General features: G+C 39.5%; 2 protein-coding genes across 2 annotated transcripts in view; both read right to left on the reverse strand.

The window, feature by feature from the left end:
* Positions 1–9,471, reverse strand: part of LOC146451308 (uncharacterized) — a 29,348-nt gene extending 19,877 nt beyond the window's left edge. The window contains exon 1 of the mRNA XM_085099465.1: positions 9,346–9,471. The gene's annotated coding sequence lies outside the window, so the exon portion shown is untranslated. The remainder of the gene's footprint in view (positions 1–9,345) is intronic.
* A 3,995-nt stretch (positions 9,472–13,466) lies between these two features.
* Positions 13,467–16,303, reverse strand: LOC146451311 (uncharacterized). The gene is made up of 3 exons (XM_085099436.1): positions 15,965–16,303; positions 15,075–15,224; positions 13,467–14,764 (listed from the first exon to the last, which is right to left on the reverse strand). The coding sequence occupies exons 1-3, from the start codon at positions 16,278–16,280 to the stop codon at positions 14,223–14,225; spliced, it is 1,008 nt and encodes a 335-aa protein (XP_084955562.1). The 5' UTR covers positions 16,281–16,303; the 3' UTR covers positions 13,467–14,222.
* Between the last annotated feature and the right edge of the window lie 4,764 nt (positions 16,304–21,067).

Below are 21,067 nucleotides of genomic sequence, written 5' to 3' on the forward strand. Positions count from 1 at the left end.
CGAGGAAAATATCATCTGTGGACAATATTCGCTCACCATGGCAATGCTCGTAAATGCCGCATTTGTCAGCAACTTTGGCTGCTCTGCAAAACTGGTGTGCAAGTGTGTATGTGGTCAGCATTTGCTTGTGTAGCAAAGATGAGTACAAATTTGTCAATTTGACTTCTATTTGCTTCCTTGAAAAAATTATGCAAAGTTTCAGCATTGCTTGTGATTGCTCTATGAAGCAAATGTGTTCAAAGCGTTTTTTTTGCTCATATTTGCGTATAAACTAGGAGGCTTTTCGCGAAAGTGGTTCGTTTTTCGGGCTGGAGGTATGTAAAAGTGTAGGGATTTCAAAAGCTGATGTATAGAACAGGGTACGGAATTCTTTCATTTAGGTATCTGTTTAAAAAGACCTTTAAATATATGGTGAACAGACCAACCGAAAAGAGATACGGTTTTTCCACTGTAGGTATGTTAAAAAGGTAACATTTTCTATGGAAGGTATATCAGTGAAAGGCTTACCTTTCCTGTCAAAAATGATTTTTACAATAACTGTCCAAATTCCCGCGCGCTGATTGGCTCGTAGCTATTGTCTATAAGAGTACAGACAATAAAAATGACGTCAGATGTAACGCACGCGCTTTCTCAACGAAAAAAATAGCCGATTCCGCTCGTACTTTTTCCATGTTATTGTAAAAAACAAATCGACGGCAGATTTCTATGGTCTATACTCTTATAGATCATAAAATGACGCCATAAAATGTCCAAAACTTGGCAGTGAAACCACTCGCCTGCGGCTTGTGGTTCCACTTGAGTTTTGAACATTTTTGACGTCATTTTATGGTCTATAAGAGTATAGACCATAGAAAACTGCTGTCGATTTGTTAAATACAACCGAGGGTGGACCGAGGGTGGAGCCTTTCCGAATTGCGAAATTTCCTCTTGTGATGTGATGACAAGAGCGCGACCACTAATACTTTGTGAAACAAATTCAAAATCCACTCTCGGTGTTGCGAAAAAAGGTATTCTTTGGGGATTTCAGTAACTAAAGATAATTTTCCTTCCTTTGGATGACCTATGCGGCCAAGTATTGTTACACATCCCGTGCATTTGACCTGAGCCTCGACACACACAACGTAACGTGTCAAAAACAAACTTGCCACACGTCGATTATCTGAATTGAATATCTACTACAAAATAACTGGGGGCCTGTTGTATTTAATAAAGAAAGTCCCTTCCGAAAAAAAGTTAAAGAATAGGATGAACAGTTAAACAAGAGGGCCGTCCAATGCTGAGGAGGCATCTCGTGAAATTGATCACAAGACACCGATGATTAGATCCTGGCGAAGTTTAAAAACCCACTTTGGCAAACAAAGATATATACTTTGACAAACACAGTACTTCAAGATTCACTAAATCCCAACCCTCAGTTGAGCTTTCGACCTTTAATGTTAATGGCTTTACTAAGTATATAGCCCCATTTTGTAAAAATGGTCCATGACAATAATAGACTCAGTTAAAGACTGTTAAATAGGCAATTTGTTTACACTCTGCGAGAACATTGACGGCCTTAAAATCCTTTTTAAAGTTTAAGAAAGTCATAGGAAAAATCAAACGACAGCAAGGATGCATCTGTAGTTATCGTCTTGTGTGGGAGAATTATCGCTACTTGCCTGGATCGGATTCCTGCAGTAGCATTGTAAATTTTGTAACATTATCAAATTAAATTTCCACCACTTTTGGAAATTTTTGTTCTCTGCGCTCGCGCAGAGTTCGATCGCGCACGCTCTTTGCGTTTTTCTGCTTGAAAGCTACGTGAGAGCCAATCATTCAAGGAGTTAAATTCCTTTACTGAGACTTTAATCCAGACTTGAGCTAAGTCCTTCAAGTGCTGTCCTTGGAAACCTAGTTTAATGTCCTAACCCCCACGAGTCTCCTATAGCTCAGTGTTACCGCCATAAAATCGTCAGACTTTATTTTGATTGTTTACATCTTAATGACATTTCGTGTAATCGGACATGACGTTTTTTTTTGTTTTTTGTACCCGGATGAGAGCACATGGCATGGTTTTTGTGGAAATGTATTACGGATTGTAAGTTTTTTACAGCTGGTGTAAAAATGCTTGTAGTCATTAAAAAGTCATCAAAATGTTACCCGAGGTAAGAGATTTGGATTTGAGAGCCGCGGGAACATTTTTCTGGTCCTAAACGAACCGGATACGACGAGTGAATCGAAGAATTTGTTATGGAATCGACCGATCCGACCGATGGCGGTCTACATTTGGAAGTGCGTGGAGCTATGAATACACAAATTGTTATCCTGAGAAACAAGCGAGCGTCTGTGAAGCGACGAATTACGAATACCATAAAGAAATTGAACAGTTCTATCGAGCAATTTGGAAGAAAGGCCATTATCCGCGGATATGTTCATATTCTGGAAGAATGTATAAACGAAGCACGTGTTCTGAATGATCGACTGGTGGCTGTTATTCCGGAAAACGAGCACGAAAAAGCCCTCACTTGGTACGAAGTGGAACTGGAGAGAGTTCAGGAAGTGAAATTAGAGGCTGAAGCCCATCTTGAGCAAAGAGCAGACGAAAGCGTTAGTGGATTGAGCTCGCTAAAGGCGAGTAAATTTTCGAGTAGAAGTGCTCATGAAATCCGAGCAAAGGTGACTTCGGCGGAAATCAAAGCAAAACAACTTGCTATGGAGGAACAGCGACGAAAGCAAGAGTTTGAGCAACAATTGGAGCTAAAAAGGAAACTTGAACTGGTCCAATACGAAGCTGGGAGAGTTAGATTTGAAGCCGAAGAAAGGAGAAAAACTCAAGAAGCCGAAGACGAGGCTGCACGCCTTGCAGCCGAAGCTGAAATCCTTGAAAAGGCAGCAAACACTGTTAGGTATGATCACGAGTCTTTATCTAATCGATTGCTTGATTTTGAGGATGATTCTTTGGAAATAATTCCTTCTCCTACTGCTGAACAGTGTGTGGTCTCTCAAACACCCCCTGGTCTTGTGAAACAAGCACAAACAAGTTGTGAAAGTGTGTTGTCAACTAATAACACCTCGTGTACTGTTACATCATCCCCATCGTTTCAACAACCAAAGTTTAGTATCCCATTTGTTGGTCCTTTGAGTAAGTCAAGGCCTGTAAAGGTGCTACAGTCATGGATTGGAGATTTGCCTAATTCATGTTCTCAGCCTGACATTACACCAGTTATAGCTGACCAAAAACAAGTGATTTATGGCTATTCTACACGTGATTGTCTTCCCAAGCTACAGCTTAGCAAGTTTGATGGAGATCCCTTGCATTGGTCTGACTGGTCATCAATGTTTAAATCAATTGTTCATGATGCTAATCTCTCCCTTAATGGAAAGATGCAACATCTTCAGAACTCTGTGGTCGGTAAAGCTAAGTCTGCAATTGAAGGGTATGGTTACAGTGGAGATTCTTACTACGAGGCACTGAAGGAATTGGAAAGCAGGTTTGGAAAACCTTCTCTTGTTGTAAAAGTCACGCTGGACAGATTGAGAAAAACTGCACGACTACAGAATGACAAACCCCATGAAGTGAGGAATCTATCAGATGTGGTGTCAACCACTGTGTGGACTTTCAAGAGGTTTGGATACGAGAATGATCTAGCAGCTGAAGCTAACCTTTCTCTTGCGGTGGATAAGCTGTCCCCAGAACTCAGAGTTAAATGGAAAGACTACATCAAGGCTGCAAACCAGCAGCGATCGACCCTGGTTGACTTGTGCAACTGGTTGAAAGGGCAGGCAGAGATCTATGATGATTGCTATACAAGGATATCAAGCCCTAAGTTCCCATTTCAGCCCTTTAAGAAAAAATTTCGGTCAGGTATTCCCAGTGGAGGAACTGAAAGGCAGAGCACTTTCTCTGGTAATTATTCATCTCATCAGAAGCCTACAAAATTGTGCCTTTTGGGAGACGGACAGCAACATAACTTGTCTGATTGTTCCAAATTCAAAGCTATGAGTGTTGAGGAACGTCTCAGTGAAGTTCAGAAACATAAATTGTGTTTTCGTTGCCTTCAATCTGGGCATTGGCTCAACAACTGTCCTAATAGGAAGCAGTGTGGTGTCAATGGATGTACGCGACCTCACAATGCATTATTGCACTCTATAAGGAGCGTCACCCCCTTGGAAAGCAGTGATTCCGTAGCAGCAACCTCATCCAATGAACATTCTAGCGCATCTCATAGAAACAGAGACTCAGTTTTGTTACAAGTGGTACCTGTAACACTTTATGGTCCAAAGGGATACTTCAACACGTATGCAATGTTAGACACTGGAAGCACATGCAGTTTGCTGTTAGCAGATGTGGCCCGTAACCTTGGTTTGGATGGTCCGTTAGAAAGCGTGTTGTTAAATGGAATTCAGAAAACATCAGAACTGTTGACAAGGCGTGTAAGTTTACAAGTCAGTCCATTGAACGACCTTGGTAATCGATTTGATGTGGATGGAGTCCTGGTAGTTGATCGCCTGAATGTACCTGAAAGAAAGGTGGAACTCAAGGAAATACAGGAGAAATGGCCACACCTGTTGGACTTAGAGTTGACTGAAGTTGCTGGAACACAGGTCACTCTACTTCTAGGCAGTGATGTCCCAGAGCTTATTGTGCCACTGGAAACCCGAAGTGGACCGAAAGGGTCACCAATTGGAATTCGTACTGAACATTACTGGCCGCCTACCTGGTTATATTCAAGACAGTGAGTCAGTTTGTAAAGTTCATGTGGTGACTGCGGATGAAGAGCTCCATGAAACAGTGAAATCTTGGTGGCGGACTGAGAACTTTGGTTGCCGCTATGACTATGATACCCAACATTCAGTTGAGGATGCAAATGTCATGAAGTTTCTGAATGAGAAAACCCGAAAGGTGGATGGTCGATATGAGGTTCCGTTGATTTGGAAAGATCAGAACATCAGACTCCCTGACAACCGCATTGTAGCAGTCCATCGTCTTAATGTTCTGGAAAGGAGACTCCAACGAGATCCTGAGTTAGCAGCTGCCTATGAGAAAACCATCAGCTCAGACTTAGAGAAAGGGTACATCAAGAAGCTGACTAAGGAAGAAGTAAATGCACCCGTGAAGCACAAATGGTACCTGCCTCATCACCCTGTTCTAAATCCCAGCAAACCTGGAAAGGTTAGACGAGTATGTGATGCTGCTGCTAAGTTTCAAGGCTCATCACTAAACAGTCATCTTCTGAGTGGTCCAGACTTAATGAACAATCTTGTGGGAATTTTCATGCAATTTCGAGAGGATCAGATTGCAATTTCTGGAGACATCGAAGCGATGTTTAATCAAGTTGCTGTCCCGCCAGAGGATCAAGTTGCCCTTCGTTTTCTGTGGCGTCAATCACCTGGATCTGAAGCAGAAGTCTATCAATACCAGCATCACATCTTTGGAGCCAAGTGTGCACCAACTTGTTCTAACTATGCGCTTCTTAGAAGTGCAGAAGAAAATAAACTGCAGTTTCCAACTGCTGCCCTTGCAGTAAAGCGAAACTTCTACATGGATGACTTCTTCAAGTCCGTGGAATCGAGCAGCAAAGCTTTGGAGCTGCAACAGCAACTGGTTGCAATGCTGAAGCTTGCAGGATTTAACTTGACCAAATGGATCTCAAATGAGAAGGAAGTGATCGAGCGTATACCAGTATCAGAGAGAGCTCCCTCTGTAAAGGTGGTTGAAGAAGAAATTGTCATGCCTGTGGAACGTGCTCTTGGTGTCATTTGGGACTCTAATTCCGACTGTTTTGTCTACAAGGTGGTTAAAAGGGACTTGGCAGACACGCGACGCAAAATTCTGAGTCTGATAGCATCGTTGTTCGATCCAATTGGGTTCCTGGCTCCATTCCTGGTCCGAGCAAAAATCCTTCTTCAACAAGTGTGGCAGTTTGGTATTGGCTGGGATGATGCACCACCACCAGAATTCCTCATAGAGTGGTCCAAATGGCAGGAGGAACTTGAGGGGCTTTCAGAATTCTTTGTTCCCCGTTTTTATCGTCATGTTGTGGACAATCCATCTGTTATTGAGCTGCATGTATTTGGAGATGCCAGTGAACTGGCATTCTGCTCAGTAGCTTACTTTAGATTCAGCTATGCCAGTGGAGCTGTGAGGTGTGCCTTTGTTACAGCTAAGACGCGAGTAGCACCCAAGAAGCCGTTGAGCATTCCTAAGCTTGAACTGCAAGCCGCAGTATTGAGTGCGAGGTTATCTGCTGTAGTAACCAAGGAGCATGATTACAACATTGATTCTAAATACCTTTGGACTGACAGTAGCACTGTATTTCAGTGGATTCGTGGAGAGTCAAAGCGCCACCCCGCATTTATCGCTAATCGAATTGGTGAGATTCTGGACATGATGGAACCCAGTCAATGGAACCACTGTCCCGGCCCATTAAATCCTGCAGATGATGGTAGCAGGGGACTTCCAGTTAGATCGATGGGGTCAGAGAGCAGGTGGCTAAATGGTCCTGCCTTCCTACATCTCCCTGAAGAGAAGTGGCCAAAGGGGAATTCAAAACTTGAAGCCTCCAACCAACCTATGAATGACCTGCAAACCCAAGAAATGGCAGTAAATTGGACTGGTGCAGTGCAAGATTCAAGGCGTAAATTCATTTCTTTGGATAAGTACTCATCCTTGACGCGACTCCTCAGAGTAACTGCCTTCAGTTTTCGGTTTATTTACAACTGCAGACGCGCAGTGGCTGAACGTCGAATTGGTCTGTTGTCAGTTGAAGAGTTGGAGCAAGCTCGGAAATTCTGGATCCGCAAGGCTCAAGCAGAGTCCTTTCCCCGAGAAGTTGCCACTCTTAAGAAAATTCTACCCATTTCAAGCAAGAGCAAATTGGTTTCTCTTTCACCCTTCTTGGACGAAGAAGGAATGGTTCGTGTTGGTGGTCGGATTGAGAGAGCCAATATACCATATTCTGGCCGCCACCCTTTGGTGTTTTCACCTGAGCATGAGCTGAGCCGTCTTATCATCATAAACTGCCATGAGAAGCTTAAACATGAAGGCGTTGGACATGTCCGAAACGAATTAAGACAACAGTACTGGATTCTGCGCTGCCGTGCAACAGTGCGAAAGATTCTATATCAGTGTTCTTATTGCAGAAGGCGAAGAGCAAAACCAGAAGCACCATTGATGGCTGGCCTTCCCTCTGATCGTCTACAAGTTGCACCGGCATTCTCGAAAGTTGGAGTAGATTTCTTTGGTCCACTAAAAGTGACGTATCTCAGGAAGGAAGAAAAGAGATATGGTTGCCTCTTTACTTGTCTTGTGACAAGAGGTGTGCATTTGGAAGTTGCGCACTCTTTGTCTACTGACTCTTTCATCATGTGTCTTCGACGGTTTATAGCAAGACGAGGTAAACCAACTGTCATCTACTCTGACAATGGAACAAACTTCGTGGGAGCCAACCGCGAGTTAAAAGAATGCCTTTGTGAGTGGAATCAAGATCGAATTGCAAATACGCTGAGCCAAGAAGGAATTCAGTGGGTATTTAATCCACCCGCCGCACCCCATATGGGGGGAATATGGGAGCGTTTGGTGAGGTCTTGTAAGAAAGCCCTTGATGCTGTCCTGCGGAATCAAGTCCTCACGGATGAAGTATTAGTGACCGCCATTACTGAAGTTGAGTGGCTAGTCAACAGTCGTCCTTTGACTGAAGTCAGCTCTGATGTGGAGGATCTTGAAGCGCTGACTCCAAATCATTTTATTATTGGTAGAGCATCTCCTAATCTGCCACCTGGTATTTTTGCTGAAAAAGAGATATCGTCTCAGAAGCGTTGGCGTCAGGCACAAGTTATCACCACCCACGTCTGGAATCGTTGGTTGCGAGAGTATCTGCCTGGTTTAGCTGTTCGTAAGAAGTGGTTTCAACCTATGGCGAATGTTGGTGCTTGCGGTAGACTATGGAACCCCGAGAGGCTCCTGGCCTCTTGGCAGAATTGTGAGAGTTTTCCCTGGCCATGACAATATCGTGAGATCAGCTGAAGTGAAGACCAAGTTTGGTTTGATGAAGCGTCCTGTTGTGAAACTAGCCCTCCTAGAAGAGTGTTCGCCCATTTAACTCAGCCGAACACGGGGGAAGGATGTTACCGCCATAAAATCGTCAGACTTTATTTTGATTGTTTACATCTTAATGACATTTCGTGTAATCGGACATGACGTTTTTTTTTTGTTTTTTGTACCCGGATGAGAGCACATGGCATGGTTTTTGTGGAAATGTACTACGGATTGTAAGTTTTTTACAGCTGGTGTAAAAATGCTTGTAGTCATTAAAAATTCATCAAAATGTTACCCGAGGTAAGAGATTTGGATTTGGGAGCCGCGGGAACACTCAGTAATAGAGCAACTGAACTACGTTCGACTCCATTTAGGAGAATTCGGCGGATTTTTTTTTTTTTTTCAAGCTCGTGGTATTCCTATGCACTGGTCTCGGTCGCGATCGGTCTTAACTTGAAGCCATCAATTATTTAAATTTGCCCTTGTCGTAATGCTTGCTCAAAACTTGGAATTACTCCCAGCCGTAATTTTGCATGGCCTAATAACTGGCGTAAACAGCAGCCTAATGGATAGAAAAAACAAAAATTGCCTACTTTGTCGACATTTTCTCGTCTTCGAGGCAGCACTGTTCGGCTTTTTGAAGATTGGCAACATTTTTGCAGTGGGGTCACACTTATTTTACCTAAATGAATGTATTGTTATTGACAGAGTTACGCTCTAGTGCGACCCATCCCTCAGAAGGAAAATTTGTACTGTCGAGGTGAAATTCAACCTAACTTCCGCTTTACACCCAAAGTTTAAAGGGATATAAAGTGGCGTGCTTACTTATTTGAAGTCAAGCAAACTTATTTTATAAAAGGTTTCAGTTACCCCAACACAATTTGTCATGGACGTAAAAAATTAAAGCTGGTTTCATCGAGTTTTCAAGCTATCAAAGTTTACGTCCACGATACAATCTAAAAAATCGTTAGTAAAATTGAACGTAAAACCTCAGTATTAAAACTGTGCCGTGATATTATAGCCCTGTTTAGGTCTTCAAACACCAGAACTGTATTCTTTGAACTTTAAATCGTTGATTCGGCTAGACGACAGAAACATTCCTCATGCTAAGTGTGTGGCGAAGCTTCGTGCCGACTGAGATCAAACATTTCTATTCAGTAGTATTTTCGATACGGCTTTTGATCACCTCTAATGACTCATACTAAAACAAACTTGTAACACCTCTCAGGAATAAACGTTTTCTCGACAAGTCGTTTGAAAACATTTACACCTTGTACCACTTAAATTTGAACGGAAAAACACCTGTCGTAACTTTTATATTCACTCACCTTCAAGACACACTCTTGAAGAAAATACGGTTAGACTTTTTATCCTTTCAACTGTTGCTGTAATAATACGAGTATCGTGTTTTAATTCAGTGTTTAAATTAAAAATAAAAAGTATAAAAAGTCATGCCTTCCAACATTGTGTATTTACATGATCCTTGTTACTGAGCTCAAAATAAACAACGAACTAAGTCCAAAACGATGTGCTTGATAGGCTATCCTGTGATGTCAATTGAAACTAATTAAAAGTAATTAAAAATTAATGTTGCTCAAAACTTGAGAGTTTCCATAAATTTATAATGCAAATATTGTCCTTAAAACTCTCAAACCTCAAATAGTGGCCATGTGTTTTATGATGTCACAATCATGCTCAGAGTGAATTCTCAAATGGGCCAAAACTGTGAAACATGAGCGTTTGTATGCGCTATTACTTCTGTCGTATTATATAGGAGCTATTATTTTAACTTATTAAACATTTATAAGGAAGTTTAATAAGTCACGTGACCTGATTTTGTTTGAATTAAAGTCTACCATTCCGGGCAGATTCCCGTGAGTGATAGTTATATAACAGCATTTTACAGTCAGCATAGTCGCCATCTATTCGCGCAAGGAAACAATAAGAAAAGGCCACATGATACAAACTTTCAAGACTTTAATCCAGACTTGAGTTAAGGCCATCAAGTGCTGTCCTTAGGAATGTACAGTAGTTTAATGGCCTAACCACACAAGTCTCCTATAGCTCAGTGGTAGAGCAACCGAACTATGTTCGACTTCTTTTAGGAGAACTCGGCGGATTTCTTTTTTATCGAGTATGCCTGCGTCACTGACTGAAAAATACACTATTCTCAAGTTCTGTCTAGTCCTCAAGTCCAGCGGCATTTTGGTTAATTTTTACAGAACTGTGACTTAATGATCGATTGTCTCACAGAGCTAGACAGGAGCAGGGTACGGGAGAGGCTATTTTAGTAAAGATTTCCAGGTTTCAGTTACCCCCACACAATTTGTCATGATCATAAAAAATTAAAGCTGATTTCTTTGTCAAAATTTAGTCGTCTACGAGGCCGCACTTCGGCTTCTTTGAAGATTGGCAAAATTTTTGCAGTGGGTTCGCACTTATTTTACCCAAATTAATCTATTGACAGAGTTACTTGAATAACCAAATTTAAACTCGCTCTAGTGCGACCCATCCCTCAGAAGGAGAATTTGTACTGTCGAGGTAAAATTCAACCTAACTTTTGTTGTACACCCAAAGTTTAAAAGGATATAAAAAGTGAAGTTGTTACTTATTTGAAGTCAAGCAAACTTATTTTACAAGGTTTCAGTTACCCCAACACAATTTGTCATGGACATAAAAAAATAAAGCTGGTTTCATTGAGCTTTCAAGCTATCAAAGTTTACGTCCACGATACAATCTAAAAAATCGTTAGTAAAATTGAACGTAAAACCTCAGTATTAAAACTGTGCCGTGATATTATAGCCCTGTTTAGGTCTTCAAACACCAGAACTGTGTTCTTTGAACTTTAAATTGTCTCGGCGGCTAGACGACAGAAACATTGTTTATGCAAAGTGTGTGGCGAAGCTTCATGCCGACTGAGATCAAACATTTCTATTCAGTTATATTTTTGGCTCGATGCGGATTTTGATCACCTCCAATGACTCATACTTAAACAAACTTGTAAAACCTCTCAGGAATCAACTTTTTCTCAAAACATCGTTTAAAAACACTTACACTTTGAACCACTTAAATTTGAACAGAAAAACACCTGTCGTAACTTATATATATACAGTGTATTCACTCACCTTCAAGACACACTGTTGAGAAAATACGGTTGGAATTTTTATCCTTTCAACTGTTGCTGTAATGATGCGAGTATCGTGTTTTAATTCAGTGTTTAAATTAAAAATAAAACGTATAAAAAAGTCATGCCTTCCAACATTGCGGTATTTACATGATCCCTGTAAACAACGAACTGAGTCCAAAACAATGTGCGTGATGGGTTATCCCGTTGTGTTAATTAATCAGAAGTAATTAAAAATTAAGGTTGTTTAAAACTTGAGAGTTTCCATAAATTTGAAGCGCAAATATTGTCCTTAAAACTCTTAAACCTTTAATAGTAGCCACGTGTTTTATGATGTTACAACCACGCTCGGAATGAATTCTTAAATGGGCCAAAAATGATTATGAAACTGTGAAACATGAGCGTTGGTATGCTCTATTACTTCTGTCGTATTATATAGGAGCTATTATTTTAATTTATTAAACATTTATAAGGAAGTTTAGTAAGTTAGAAACTAGCTGTGCATAAACATGCAATAAAAACTCGTCTTTGCTAATGTTAGTCAAAACAAATTCACTGCGATGGATGAAAACCCCAACCGTCTCATTGGCGAACTCAATTGCACAATATTATCTCAAGTATTTTTTTCTTTTTTCACCGAGCCGCAAAAGTATTAAACAGTTATACCATGCCTGACAAATGGCGGCCATTCAATTGTCTTCTCTTCTTTGCAAAGTGGATGTACTGATTTACCATATTCGGCGCGAGCAGAAACCCCCTGGTGCAGATAGGGTTAAAGAGGTTATGTAATTGTTAGATCAACCTTAGCGTCTAACCAAGGAGATTCGGCTCAGTTTAGCCAACGAGTTGAATTCACTTGACACACACAATTGTTGTTCAATGGCTACGTTGTATTTTAAAAGTTCACTCTACAGCTCAGCTACAACATTCTCTACTGAAGAACTTCTCGCGTTGCTTTTATGTTGGCTGGAGTGTGATTGACAACCTACTGTCAAACACTCGTCAACTACTAATGTAGGCTAACGTAAGCCTTTCTATGATTGGCTGGTATCGGAATTATTGATAGGTACCTTCCCTTTGTTTGATGAGGAAAATGTATCGTTCTTTCAAGGTTTTCGTTATGTTCTTCGAAATGTCCAACAAAAATAAAGCAACGGAAGAAATATAAAAATTACGATGAACATTTGCATCGATAGAAATTACACATTGACAATCATAAGCTTGTTAAATACTAAGTTGAAGTCTCAAGCAGTGTCCAGCGTTATAGTTGCAAAACAACAATTTTCCAAGAAGAAGGGCGGTACTACAAGTCCACGCCTATTTCCATAAATTACGGTGTACGTGTTTACAACTTTCAGCTACCTTATTAAAAATACAGTACGCGTGGTTACAGAGCAAAGCGTATTGACATAAATAGTCACCTTCAAACGCAAAAATTTAAAGATTATTATTATTGTTCAAATAAGTACAGTGAAAACTAACTTAAATAACAAAATATCGACTAGTATAAATTCGGTAAGAAACACTGAATATCTTCTCCAGAAACGATAAAAACAAGAAGAGTGGCCATTTCCAGGCAAATGTAGCGAAAAGTTAACTTAAGGTCATATACGATGAATTACGGCTTGACCTTGTATAAACAAAACCATGCATTGAACTTTTTAATACTTTTATCCCTTTGATTCGAACATTCCCGTAAATAAAGCATATACATTGTATAACTTCCCAACACCGAACATTAAATAAACCCAAGAAAACCAATGATAAAATAATTCTACAAGTGTGAGTTTCTACATTATTCGTGTTTTTATTGTTTAACATAATACTCTTGAGGCATATTTTATTAGGTGACTTTAGTGCCGGGTCGCACTATAGCGAATTTAAACATTTTCTTATCTTTTACGCTATTATTTCTAAACAGACACCATCTTGAATCCACAATCTTGGTTTTGTCCATTTCCACTAACCCAGTGAAACAACTTGCTTGAAACAACTTGACAAATACAAATTGACTTTTTGTGTTTTCCTTTTTCATAATAACTGCAACATTGAGTGAATTCAAACCAATACCGTGCTTGTTTCCTACGAAAACTACACAAAGAACATTCTATTATGATACAGCTAAGTTTCGAATGAACTGCTACTCTGGCATTCAGTGGTAAAACTGAACATTTTTCATTCGAGCTTATCAAAATTTAAACAAAACATATCAGGAGGTCTTAATTAGAAACGCTCAACTGTTATACACATATCAGTGTGAAGCCGTCCCATGGCCCAGCCGGAGGAGTGAGAAGGGGGGGGGGGGGGGGTGGGCGGTCAAGAAATTCCAGACATCGGTGGGGGGATTAGACAGTCTACAGCATTTGAATAGCAAATATCAGTTATGAGAAGGGGTCCATGTCTGCCCCCTCCCATCTCCCCCACTACCAAGTGGCTTAATTTTATAATACAATAATAGTTAGAAAGGCTCGTAAAGCTCATTTAATCAACAAAGTTAAAACATTGCACCCTCTTGGTATAAATAGACGTGACGAAACACGCCAATGACATGTCTCACACTTGTAACTTAGTCCTAAACAACCAATCATTGTCACGCATTTAATATTTTAAACCTTCCTTTGTAACGATCCTTTTATGTTTCTCACTTTTCTTTTTCGTTCAGCCCCCGAGGAAGGTTTGTATTGCAAACCGAAATATCGGGCAAAAATTTGTTTTTTAAAAAACAAATATATCTCAGTTATTCTAGCCTTTGTTGTTTGTTCTATCAAGCTCGTCACCTCCGCCGTTGGGATCAGTCTGCCGTTAATATTTAACATTTATAACCCAAGTGAGTTATTTAAACCGGCTTAGAAGTTTCAGAAGTCAGATTTCACTTAAGTCCTCGTGGCTATAATTTTGTTCTTGTCACCAAGAAATGGAATTTTGTTTTTCATCGATACGTAAAACGCATCTTATCCCAAGGCAGATTTTTGAATCTAGGGCCAGTTTCTTAACGTGAACGTTTAGGTGCGTCCGCCATCCTCTCAACCACACGCAAAAATTTTCTCTATATACGACACAGCAGGTAGAAAAACAATATCACTATCGTACAAAGATTTGCCATATGTCACCCACGGACATATTCTGTGATGGTCGGGTGTCGTCACAGTCGTAAACTTTGCCGGCTTCAAAGCGAAAATAGCCACTCCCCGGCCATACAAACGGTCTTCTATAGAGGCGGTCGTTAGTACGCATTGCCAAATTTCCCCATCGATTTGCAGTTGGATGACCCCATCTGTGACAGGTTAGGGCCAGAATTGAGGTGTCATTTGGAAGGCGGCTAAAGGAGTTGCAAGCTCTTGGGGCAGTGTCGGAATCGGTGAAAAACTTCACTACATCGGCGCCTTTTGAATCCTTGTTGGTCATAATGTGAAGTACTCGGCCCGTGTTGTTTTTGAAACAGTAAAACCGGATCTGAGTGAAGCCCATGTCATGTTTCAACTGATTGAAGCCATTTCGTAGAAGGTATTGGTTGTTGGAGTTGTACTTAGGAAGAATGGTTCTATAAGAGCTTGACATGACAATGCTATCCTGTAGAGAATTTGCAGTTTTCATAAGGAAGCGACTAATAAGAAGCCAACCGCCTAAAAGAAAAAAAATTTAAATTATGAATAGTCGGCATGGAAAAGGTATAAACTCTTCCACTGCGCTATAGGAGGCTCATGGTCATAGGTTCGACTCCTGCTGGGAGAAGTCGGATTTTGTTTTGTTTTTTTCGAGTGTGCCTGCTTCACTGACTGAAAAGATACATCTATATAAATTCATTCACCATAGCAACTCATTTCTTTCATATGATTGATTTTGTTTGTTTCACTGGCTAAGAGCATGGACCCCGTAACAGCGCACTCTTTGTTTCTCTACATCTAACATTTTCAAATAAAAACTACATCCTACCTCCATCAGTTCTCATGTCACAGAATACTGTGAAGGGATCCCCTGAGGCTGTTGGGTCAATCCAGTACTCACCATCCCCCTGAGCGTCACCGCTGTTTAAAATGTCTTGACAGGAAGAGCCCGGGACCAAGGCTTTTGAGCCTTTCTTTGCTGCAAGAAACCGAAGAATTATGACAAAGAAAGTAAGATCGAATAGATTACGGTCTCAATAAAACCGTCTGTAGATTAGACTTTAATCCAAAATCCATTTCTGTGATTGTTCTGACTGCTTGGTGGAAACATATTAAAATTCCATTTAATACAATTAATCAATAACTATAGCAAAAAGCACCATAGCTCGATGCTATAGTTTCGATAGTCGCATTTAAGGATAATATTAATGTATAATAATAATAATGTTATTTGACCAGAGTGACCTCATTGCTGTTATCAACAAGGGCCCTGGAAAATTGAAACAGAAGGCTATGCGCTAAAAATTATAAAACGGTTAAAACTAAAAATCACGAACTACATATGAGAAAAATTAAAAACTCCAATCTAATTTACAACAATTAAAAGGAGTTAAAAAGCTAAAGTGAATAAAACTGAGAAAAAAACAAAAAACTAAAAAACCGTCAAGCTATATAAATGTGGGACACGGTCATTAAAAATTGCAACAGAGTTGCACTCTTTTAAATGGTTATGTTCTTACTCTCGGGAACAATGAGTTGTTTTCTCGTGTTTTGGACCGTTTAAGGAGCCTCAAAAAAATCTGGGTGGAGATGGCCATTGGTTCCGCACTGTACAAGTTTGCTTTTCCGGAAGAAAACATTGCAATATTGAAACCTTTCTCGTCTGTGTTAATTAGAAAATTCAATTTTCATGCAAAGACCGTAAAGTGCTTCTAATACCTCGAAAATTGTTCTCCATGTACGTAGCAGCGGGATTCTCTTCAAAACTTTCAGGCCTTGACTTCTTTGTCTCTTTGTTCATTTTACATTCCTTAGTGTTCCACAGAAACGTCACGCTTTGGCATTTTTCTCCTGAGGTGCACTCAAAGAAGCAGCGGCCAAAGTTGTCAGCGTGCACTGTTTTGTAGTCATGCCCAACTAAAGCAAAACCAAATTCCTCTCTGTTGTCCCGACATGCGCCATTGCGAGGCTGATCTGCAAAGACTGCTGCGGGGTGGACCAAGAAGAAAAGCAGGGCGTAGGAGAACGTAGCCATATAGTTGTTAAAATGATCCTTGAAGACACAAAACTGTACCCAAATTCAAGGTTAACATTAACTTAAATTATAGACCTGAAAATCATTAACAACATGAATATGAATATGAATATCAATACCAATATATGAAACATATATTCGAACTGCTGGTGAAAAATTAAATAGAAGAAAGACCCTCGCAGTTATTTGCGAAAAGAAAGCCTCTGCGATACCGGTTCAGTGCTCTACCAACTGCAGGGTTATCAAGACAACTGAGAGCTGGTCATGTTTTGAATTCCTAATGTACCCGTGGAGGATGAATAAATGAATATGCATAAATATGTAAGACACATATTTGAACTGCGAGTGACAGATTAAATAGAAGAAAGATCCTCGCAGTTATTTACGCAAGTAAAGCAGCTCCGAAAGGAAAGCCTAAACGGGATATGAGCCCATGACGTCTGCGATACCGGTGCAGTGCTCTACCAACTAAGCTATCTACCCAACTGCGAGCTGGTCATTTTTTGAATTCGTAATATACCCGTGGATGAATATATGAATATGAATATATGACACATTTGAACAGTGCGGGTGAAAGATCAAACAGAAGAAAGATCCTCGCAGTTATTTACCCAACAAAGTTAAGCAGTTGCGCAAAGAAAGCCTAAAGAAAATTTAGGTTTGAACCGGATATGTGCCCATAACGTCTGCGATGCCGGTGCAGTTCTCTACCAACTGAGCTATCAAGCCAACTGGGAGCTGATCATTTTGTGAATTCGTAATATACCCGTGGATGAATATATGAATATGAATATATGAAAAATATATTTCAACTGCAGGTGACAGATTAAATAGCAGAATATTTACGCAAGTTAGGCAGTTGCGAAAAGAAAGCCTGAAAATTATTCACTACGGGATTAGAACCTATGACCTCTGCGATACCGGTGTAGTGCTCTACCAACTGAGCTTTCAAGCCAACTGGGAGCTGGTGATATTGTGAATTTTTAATATACCCGTGAAGGATGTATAAATGGATATAAATATATGAAACATATATTGAACAGTGCGGGGAAAGATCAAACAGACGAAAGATCCTTGCAGTTATTGACAATTTTTGTCAGGCTGGTTTTTTTTTTTTCGCAACTGCTCACTTAAATAACTGTGGGGGTCTTTCTTCTATTTAATCGCTTCCAATAAAAATTTGAGCAGAATCAATTTTCTGCAGATCATTTGTGAGTGTCACGCTGAGCAAGAGTAAAATTTTTAGTTGTCAGCTGTCGTAGACTCGCGTTTCTTTTGGCCTTCAGTATCTCCACATTAACAGCCGGATCCTGTACAGAAAAAAAGGGCTCGATTTTGTGAACCTCGGTCCTGGATTTATCTTTATTTTGGGTCTTTACGCGTTAACCGTTTGTAACGGGAAGATGTAACCCTTGCGTTTGTAAACGTCTGTAAAAACTTCGTGAAAACCCTGCCGGTTCAATCAGTTATTCGCTAAAAGAAATTAGGGTAGAAAAGAACTGAAATGAGATGAAAATCACATCATAAAGGAAGACCAACGGTTATGTTTTAACTTATTCGAGGACTTTGCAGTTGCCTTTCCCGTGTATTTCCTCAGGTATCATTGGAGAATGATCTTTGAAGTGCAACCTTAACTGTGACAGAACTCATACTAAAAGTAAATTATTGATTCTTTTGTTTTCTCCCTCCTACTTTCCGGTCGTATGGAATAAAAGACTTAATCAGCATCATCGTCATTTTTATTGGCTGCTTTATACAACAGAACAAAAGGCAAGCATTGCTACCGTGTAGCATGAAAATTTTGCGGGTTCTAATTTTTGCGGATTTTGCGGATTGAGCTCGATCCGCAAAATTTTGTTCCCGCAGAAAATAATACCCGCAAAATAAAACGCCGCAAAAATAAACTCCCTTCAGTCAAATTAAAAACTCCGCTTTTAATAGACTTATGCTACTGGAGCGATCACTACATTGGACTTAAACAAGAACATTAACATGATTTTCCTCTGGAAAAAGTAACTAGAGCTGTCAAGAGTTAAGCAATTCAGTACATTAGATTGGCACAAGTGGGTCATCTGAAGGAACGTCCAGACTTGAATCGTTCAGCAGACCAACCATGTTCTAGTGGCGCTTCTGCAGCGGCCTGCACAGAAGTGCAGAAGTGCAGAATTTCAACTATTTTCAATTATCGACTGAGTCTGTCAGTCATTGCGTTACAGTACGTAGGGCATAGTTTTCCATAATTTTAGCCGGCCGCTCCCAATTAAGTCTCGAAAAGTTATATATAGCTATATATGCTAGCTGAATCTTTCACTCGAAAGCCCCTCTTATGTATCAGCGTATGCCTTGAAAGGTTTCAGCTACGGTAATTCAAACATTTATACTGCTTTCTTAAAAAATAAAGTACGGTAAATGCGGTAATTCCGGTGGTGGCAAACCGTATTAACGAAACAGTGTTTGGCTGCGAATGGTAGGGGTAGGGGTAGGCTTTTTGTTTTGTTGTTGTTCAGTCCCTTTGCGCAGTAAGGTATTTAAGTGATATGTGATATGTAACTAGAGTGAACTGTGACTCAGTTGACCGTGCAATAAAACTATTCAGGTTTCTTCCATCAAAATATTCTGCAACTTGAACCAGAGCATCGCAAAAATTAGTTCCCAGCAGAAATTTCAGTCATCTCGAACCGCAAAAATTCGTTTCCGCAAACCACAAAAAATCGCCAATCCGCAAAATAAAACTCCCGCAAAATTTTCATGCTACACGGTATTTAAGTCAATATCTGTATTTAAACAGAGGCCACTCGTAAGGGATATTGTCATATAGCTGAGCTCCACGCATTCACTGGCTATTTCATAGTCACGTGGGGCATCACGATAGAACTATTTGCCGCCAAACGTGTAAGATTGCGAAAACAATGACAGCGCGTGAGCAAGGGGTGGGGTAATGTTGTTATGCGATTCAGTGCGTTTTTCGAAGATATGTTTGTCTTTTGTTTTTGTCCGTAAATGGCTATGAAACAAAACAAAATATGGACATAGGTGTGCCTCGAGACGAGGTCTAAAGAAACACTTAGATTCTTGGAAACAAAACTGTTTTCCTCGAGATCGGTCATAAAGTTTTAATTAACGATGTAAAGTATATGAAATAATTCATATATGAACTGCAGATGTAGATGAAAGTGAGAAGTGATCATCGCAGTGAATTTTCCAATTTATGCAATTGGAAATTAGAAGCCTGAAAAAAATTCAGGCTTCAACGGGATTCGAACCCGTGACCTCCGCGTTACCGGTGCGATGCTCTACAAACTGACCTATGAAGCCACACATTGGGAACAAGGTCAATTGTGAGTTCCCATTTTCCCGTGTGAGGAGTGAAACGATGTAAAATCTTGTCTTTGCAAAATGTATGCACTGATTTACCATATTCGGCGCTAGCAGAAAACCCCAGGTGCAGATATGGTTAAAGAGGCTATGTAATTGTTAGATCAACCTTAGCGTCTAACCAAGGGGAATCAGCTAAGTTCAGCCAACGAGTTGAATTCACTTGACACACACAATTGTTGTTCAATGGCTACGTTGTATTTTAACAGTTCACTCTACAGCTCAGCTACAACATTCTCTACTGACGGACTTCTCGCGTTGCTTTTATGTTGGCTGGAGTGTGATTGACAACCTACTGTCAAGCACTCGTCAACTACTAATGTAGGCTAACGTAAGCCTTCCTATGATTGGTTGGTATCGGAATTTTTAATAGGTACCTTCCCTTTATTTGATGAGGAAAATGTATCGTTCTTTCAAGGTTTTCGTTATGTCCTTCGAAATGTCTAACCAAAATAAAGCAACGGAAGAAATATAAAAATTACAATGAACATTTGCATCGATAAAAATTACACATTAACAACCATGAGTTTGTAATATACCAGGATGAAGTTTCAAGCAGTGTCCAGCGTTATTGCTGCAAAACAACAACTTTCCAAGAACAAAGGCGGTACTACAAGTCCACGCCTATTTCCATAAATTACAATGTAGTGTTTACAAGTTTCAGTTACCTTATCAAAATACAGTACGTGGTTACAGAGCAAAAAGTATTGACATTAATAGTCACCTTCGAATTTAAATTATTTAAAATTTTAATTTTTATTATTATTATTATTATTATTATTATTATTATTATTAGTTATTATTATTATTATTATTATTATTATTAATTATTATTATTATTATTATTATTATTATTATTGCTATTATTATTATTATTATTATAATAATTATTATTATTATTATTATTATTATTATTATTATTATTATTATTCAAATAAGAACAGTGAAAACTAACTTAAATAACAAAATATCGACTGGTATAAATTCGGTAAGAAACACTGAATATCTTCTCCAGAAACGATAAAAACAAGAAGGGCGACCATTTCCAGGGAAATGTAGCGAAAGGGTAACTTAAGGTCAGATACGATGAATTACGCTTCACGTCATATAAACAATGTATTGTTATTGAGGAAAAACCAATTTCAAACATTCTTGACGGAAGGATAAATTGCCTGAGAATTAGTGGAAAACAGAACACCCGCTTAAAAGAAATTTATAACTGGAGAAAACAATATTTGATCAGAGCTAGATCAGCATTATGCTAAAACATAAACAGAAAGATAAACTATTGAACTTTTTAATACTTTTATCCCTTTGATTCAAATATTCCCGTAAATAAAGCATATATTGTATAACTTCCCAACATCGAACAATAAATGAACCCAGGAAAACCAATGATAAAATAATACAAG

The sequence above is a fragment of the Pavona decussata genome, unplaced genomic scaffold (assembly GCF_977016875.1).
Source record: "Pavona decussata unplaced genomic scaffold, jaPavDecu1.1 SCAFFOLD_391, whole genome shotgun sequence".
NCBI lineage: Eukaryota > Metazoa > Cnidaria > Anthozoa > Scleractinia > Agariciidae > Pavona > Pavona decussata.